Source organism: Coffea arabica, chromosome 5e (genome assembly GCF_036785885.1).
Source record: "Coffea arabica cultivar ET-39 chromosome 5e, Coffea Arabica ET-39 HiFi, whole genome shotgun sequence".
NCBI lineage: Eukaryota > Viridiplantae > Streptophyta > Magnoliopsida > Gentianales > Rubiaceae > Coffea > Coffea arabica.
Genome location: NC_092318.1, coordinates 14,905,078 through 14,911,641, shown reverse-complemented (window position 1 = coordinate 14,911,641; position 6,564 = coordinate 14,905,078). Strand labels below are relative to the sequence as shown.

At 37.9% G+C, this 6,564-nt stretch overlaps 1 protein-coding gene across 1 annotated transcript; it reads right to left on the bottom strand.

Annotated features, from left to right (window-relative positions):
- Window positions 1-515: 515 nt before the first annotated feature.
- LOC113743859 (DEAD-box ATP-dependent RNA helicase 28-like) lies at window positions 516-3,689 on the bottom strand. The gene is made up of 9 exons (XM_027271948.2): window positions 3,520-3,689; window positions 3,315-3,383; window positions 2,869-2,975; window positions 2,528-2,609; window positions 1,625-1,798; window positions 1,281-1,429; window positions 1,016-1,111; window positions 698-800; window positions 516-602 (listed from the first exon to the last, which is right to left on the bottom strand). Exons 1-9 carry the CDS (start codon window positions 3,673-3,675, stop codon window positions 531-533), a joined length of 1,008 nt encoding a protein of 335 aa, XP_027127749.2. The 5' UTR covers window positions 3,676-3,689; the 3' UTR covers window positions 516-530.
- Between the last annotated feature and the right edge of the window lie 2,875 nt (window positions 3,690-6,564).

Here is a 6,564-nt window from a genome sequence, read left to right as displayed (position 1 = left end):
AATGGCTTTCAGAAGAGACCGATCATTGTCAGTCACAAAAGTAACAGCATACCCTTCCCTACCAGCTCTAGCTGTTCGATCGACTCGATGAACATAACTGGAAATAAAATTAAGAAGAAAAAATTAACAGAATAGACAGAATTCAAAGATACAATCAATCCAAAGAAATTCAATTCTCAGAGACTAGGGAAGGCTCCAAAGAACAACATATGCATAGAAGAAACTGCATATGGCTGCATACAAATACGGAATCAAGAAGAGCAAAACAACTGAAATCATGTAATTCCAAGCAATTTTTTGGGGGGACCAATATTACAAACCTTGTAAGATCGCGAGGACATGCAAAATTGACAACTGTTTGGACTCCAATAATGTCAAGTCCCTAAAAAAAGAAAAGAAGTTAGGCCATAAGCACGTGATATTTTAAATTTGTGTTTTAACTGCGCTGTCGAGTTTTCAGACTGTACAATATAGACAGAATAAAGAATTGAAAGCAATGCTAAAATAAAACCCTACAAAAGATGGACTAATTATCTTACTCGAGCAGCAACATCAGTTGCAATCAGAAAATCCACTTGCTGCTTTCGAAAAAGTTCCAAAGCCTACAAAAAAAGTACCAATGAGAATATGCTAGCTGAACAGTTACAAAGTAACCTACTTTAATTTTTAAAGCAGGATACAGGATGCAAAGTCTCACGTCTAGGCGTTGAGCCTGGGTCAGATTTCCATGAAGCTCAGCAGCTTTTAAGCCAGCCAACCCAAACAAAATTTTCAACCGATGGGCAGCCTGCTTTGTCCCACTGCCACATGAAAATGAAATTTCTGAGAAAATGTAGACTTAAATCAACACTAACTAGTGTTAAGACCTGAAAGGTTCTCAATTATCTGAACTCATAACATGGATGATGTAAACATAAAACATACACTCGAATAACCTATTTATCAACCATATTTATACATCAGGAGTCGAACAAAAATTTAACGAATGAACTCGTATCACTTTATCTGCGGAAACCTGAAAATAATGACTTTAGATGTGAATGCCCTAGAGCACAGAGCAAGAAGTACTGCCTCCTGATTCCTTTCACGCATCCGGCGTATCCTAACCACCCTACATAAATGCAGAACAGGATAATAAATTCGCAATGTCCAAAGAAAACCAGTTGACATGGTGAAGAAAATGAATAGCGATGTAGTACATAATAAAAATACAAGGCTCTGAGAACCCTTTGCCATCAGCATAAGCTGCTAAGTGCCAAAGCATCTCTGGGATGACTTACTCTTCAGTTAAAGTTGCTGGCCTTTTTGTGGATGGATCGGCTGAAAGTCGCAGAGGTTTGTTCAAGGATAGCTTGATAAGCTCATCAACTTCCTCTGTCATGGTAGCTGAAAATAGCATGGTCTGTCTACGTTTAGGACACAGTCTTACCTGAGACAAGCCCTCCAATAATCACTTAAAGAAAGCACACCCAAAGTACAAAAACAACCACAGAAGGGATTATTAAAAACGATTGAAAGAAAAGAAAAATATTAGAGGAGTTGAAGTCAAATGGATTCTCATTGCAAAACTTCCTAAAAATGCCCATTCTCCATACAAGGAAAAAGACACAGTCATCAAACATACCAGCTCACGAATTTCAGCACTGAATCCTAACTCCAGGAGACGATCCGCTTCATCAAGGATCAAAACAGCAAGCTCATCCAAATCTATGGACAGAGAATTGCGGAGATGATCTATCATACGTCCTGGAGTAGCAACTACTATATCCGGCTTGGACCTCAAAGCTGCCTCTTGCGTCTGAAAATTGCTCAAGGTTAGCAAACTTTCTTTGGTAGACAACCAAATGCTATGAGTAGACAAGATATGATAAACCATCAGTAGTGTCAAAGTAAAGTCCTTGAAAAAACACTAATAGTTAGATAATGCAATCACATGAGGAACTGCCATGATCTGGTACCTCCATGCATTTTTTAAATAGAAACTGAGACTAACAAAATTCCCAAATATGTACCACCAGTCCCTACAGAAGAAAATTAACTTCAACCCTAGGCAATTGTTTCTTCTACTTTTCCTTTTCAGCATTTAGGGGCAGAAGGGAGGAAGTTCTGCATACTCTACCCAATTCGTATTTGCAAACAAATGCAACCCAGTTCCAACTATTACCTATTATGTGATACAAATGCCTAACTCCTATTCACTAGTAGCATGCCACCTTTCCATCTAACTCCAAACTAATGTGAAGCTTGACAATGTTTTAAGCTTACTCATATGTAGAACCAAATTCAGCTCAAAATCCACTCTAATTCTAGAAGCAAAGGCAGTGGGGGGAAAAGGAAGTAAAGAAGGCATTGACTAGCATCATACAATCCAAAAGATATGGAAGAACTGAAAACAAACTAAAGAGCGTTTATCTGGCAGTCAATACAACTACATTTAAAAGATGCAGCACAGTGAAAATGAATGATAAAAAAGCATAAGATGAGATGGCATAGTTCTCTTGCAAAGCAAGCATGATAAACAACAAACCTTCAATGAAAGCCCACCAACCACCAGACAACATCTAATATCTATCATGAATTGAGCAAGCTTTTCTATCATGCTGTGGACCCTGATTCAAATGGTTGAATAAAAATTAGCCAATCAATTAAATATAATTCAAACATAAACCTGAGCAGAGAAGTCAGTGCACCACTTTTATCATCATTAACATATTTCGGTTGACTTTGAAAAGAAAGAAAGAGTTTTATTGAGGAGAAGAAAAGACACAATTAAGATCATGGGGAATGATTGAGGAAATGGAATAAAACTATTTTAATTTTATATGACAAATCAAGTGAATCGACTGACAGCCTAATCTCAAAACTTACTGCACAGCTAACTCCCTTGTTGGCGTCAGAATTAGAACTCTAGTGGCAGGGCGATTCTTTGGACGGAAATGTAACCTTTCCAGTGTTGGCAAGGCAAAGGCAGCCGTCTGCATGAGCAAAGTCAAACAAGAAAACATACCAATAACTGCAATTAATTTTTTTTAATATCTCTTTCTTATTACTACAATTTTTTAATCCCTTTCTTATTTCTTCAAGCATAATGGCATAAATACAGCATACATCAGTTAAAAGAAACAATAAGCAAATAAACCCCATGAAACATCTCCATTTGTATATAACTTCCATGGACCTGTTATTGCACTTCCAACTTTAAAAAAAAAAGTTCTCTCTTTTTCTTCCAATCATAATGGCAAAAAACCAGCATACATCGGTTAAAAGAAATAAGGAAATAAAAGCCCATAAATATCTCCATCTATATTATATACCTTCCCTGAACCTGTTATTGCACTTCCACATATATCACGGCCCGCTAATGCCAACGGAATACATGCAGCCTACAACAAAAGATCCTCAAATATTTATCATCTCACAAAAACATAAGACTACTGGATGCGTGACTTTATCATATATCCATCAAATTAAAGGCACATTTAAAAAACCAAAAGCAAAAAATGGAAAAGAAACAGAAACCTGAATTGGTGTGGGCTTGGTATAGCCCAATGCTTCACAAGCTCGAAGTAAGGGCCTCGAAAGATATAGCTCCAGAAATGAATTTGCGTGGTAGGAAACTTCCTCCGCCGACCCAAAGAATGGTTTTTTATCGCTGACAGCATTACTATTAGCCATATCATCATCATCTTCCTCCCCATAGTCCTCCTAAATTTTAAACCCATAAAAATTATTATTATTTGAAAAAAAAGAGGCTAATGATCTTGACACTCCAGCATTAGCTTTAGGCACTCTTCTCTTACTTTATATTAGCCAAAATAATACAAATACCCCCAAGTTTAGGTTTTTTAACAACTTAAATGCCTAGGTATAGGGACAGTTACAAACTAACAAAAAAGTATTACTTTCTAGCTTCCTTTCAATCATACTAGTTACTATTTGGAGTACATATTACAGTTTTAACCCAAGAAACAAAGCAAAAAAAAAGAAAGAAAAGTATTTTTATCACGTTTACAAGCTAATACCATAAGAGAAGTGTCAAGATCATAGTGTATGTATGAACTTGATAACATGACACAAATTGACAATTCAATCAGTAGAAAAGTGAAGGTGGATTGCGTAACTTCTGGGATTAAATACTGAAGTAGGGGTGAGCATTAGCCGGAATGAATTAGATTCCACTAGCCTCATTCAAAAGAAGGAACAAGAAAAGGAAGAATTACTGCCTAGGTAGGTTTATCGAAAAGGCAATTCCACCCAAAAGAAAAAGGAGAAAAGAAAAAATGAAATGAGAAATTAAGGGGAGGTTGAGAGCAACTAACTTGACGGTCAGGTTAGGAATCGGAGTCGTGGTCATGGTCGTGGTCGGAAGTGGGGATAGGCGGGGAGGAGGCAGGGGCGGATCGTTGTTGGAGGAAGTCTGGGGAGATTTTGAAGTCAATGGAAGTGGTGCAGCGGTGGGCATGCTCGTCGGCAACTGACTGGGAGTAGGAAGAAATTCTAGGGAGAGTGCTTGGATTTTTTATTCTTTTTAGCTGGAAAATTTGATATTTCATCTTCCTCCTCATTAACGGCGTCGTTTTCCGCTTCTCCGTCTTCTTCGCCTGAGTCGTCCTTACTGTCGTTGTGCTCGTACTCGATTTCCTCATCGCTCGGGGGTTCAAACAAGAAATCTGAAGCCATTGAGTGGCGACTAGCGAGATGATGTTGTGTTTGGTGACTTATGGGGATTCTCAATTTCAGCTTTCAGGAGGAGGAGGAGGAGGAGCTGCTGCTTTTTGGACCTTACACACCAGCAGTTGCCTAATGACGTTTTGTTGTGCGGCGGGAGACTTATTGAGGGTTTTAGCTAAATTAGTGGCTAAATTGCCAACCAAATAATATACTTAAAAAAACTAAAAGATTAGGATCCTGTGTTCCACCTCCCAATTCTACCTCGATTTTACCCATTGACATTTAGCCACGTATTCAATCTTTTTTTTTTTTTTGGTTTGGACAAGCTTTTACTTGTAGTCGTAGTAATTTTAAAAATCAATGTACCGTACAACAATCGTTTACTGAAAAAGCACGTTGGAAGTGGAAGTGAAATAGCAGAAATCTACCAAACCAATATTGAGAACGCTACGGCTTTCTGGTTCTAGGGGCAGCCATTCTCACGAAATCTCATTAGGAGGAGAGAAGATCATCATCAAGTTCTCGTCTGAAATCTGTTTCTTCACGCCTTTTCATGGGCGGGGGCCAGAATGAAAGCTTCCCAGTTGGCGGCTAGGGATTCAGCATTGAGAGTGCACGGGCATTCATCAAGCTAAATGCACAAAATTACAACATCCTAAAATTGTAGTAAAACATGATGCATCTTTACATCAAGTTTCACTTCAAGCTACGGTTGATTTTTATTATTATTATACATAAGAACCAAGAATTCGAACTCAAGAACTTCTTAAAATAAATATCTGCTCTCATCTCCATACGAAGATTCAAGATGAAAACGCAACACACAACAGGAGCAGAAAATGCAAGTCATGAATTTTCCACACAAATAAATAAGTAAATAGGCACTTTACAATCTCGGTGGCCAAGACGCGTTTTCATGCATTAAAACAACAAAACGCTAATGAGAACTTGAATCCAAGCACACAAGAGATTGTGCAAATCATACGCCTTTCCGCAAATCTCCGACCAAGTATCATGCATTACACTGGGAGCTAGCACAGGCAGCAGCATTGACTGACGTTCAGCAAAGATTCAACTTGAATACACTGGGGAGATCGTTACGGTCAGGGTTTCTAAAGAATACATCAATGTTCTGCATCTGCAGTTTCAATTAAAGGCATAACATCTATTATGCACGCAAAGAACCATCGATGTGAACTCTCCTTCAATAGCTGTGGTTTGCCAGACTGAACAAATAAAGATTATTACAAGAAACTAGAAATTAACTGCATTTTATGACATAAGTAAAGCTCCTAAAGCACCCAAATGCACATGTTAAATTGCATACCTCAATAGCATAGCATATCATGTTTAAAATGATATCATTAATTTCATAGGTGCAAATGTTTTAGTTTCCATGTTATCTAACCCCAAGAACACGATGCTCGAGATAAAGAAGAAACAAGTTTTTTATCAAAGTAAATCTTATTTACATTAACAAGAAAAGAAGAAACAAATTTACAATTTCTCAAGCTAGTCCACAAATAAAGTTCCACGAGTCAAAATATCTGAAACCATAAGCTAATTCTTGAAAAAGAAAATCAAAAAATAATTGCAGAAAGTAAACGTATACGCCACCAGAGTGATTAGAAGAACTGAATCTCGTAATCACCACTAATACCGCCAATGCCACCAGAAGAAGAACTCGGGGCAGCGGCAGCAGTAGCTCTCTTTTTCCTTTCTTCCTCGTACTCTGCATCATCTGTCGGCAACTCATACCTACATACAAGTCACGAATTTCTCGACCCCAACCATGGTATGATACAATCCTCATGATATCCATGTCCACAAGGCAATTTCTTTACCATTTCTCCAACACCAACTATATCTTTACATACAGCACAAGCCAATGCC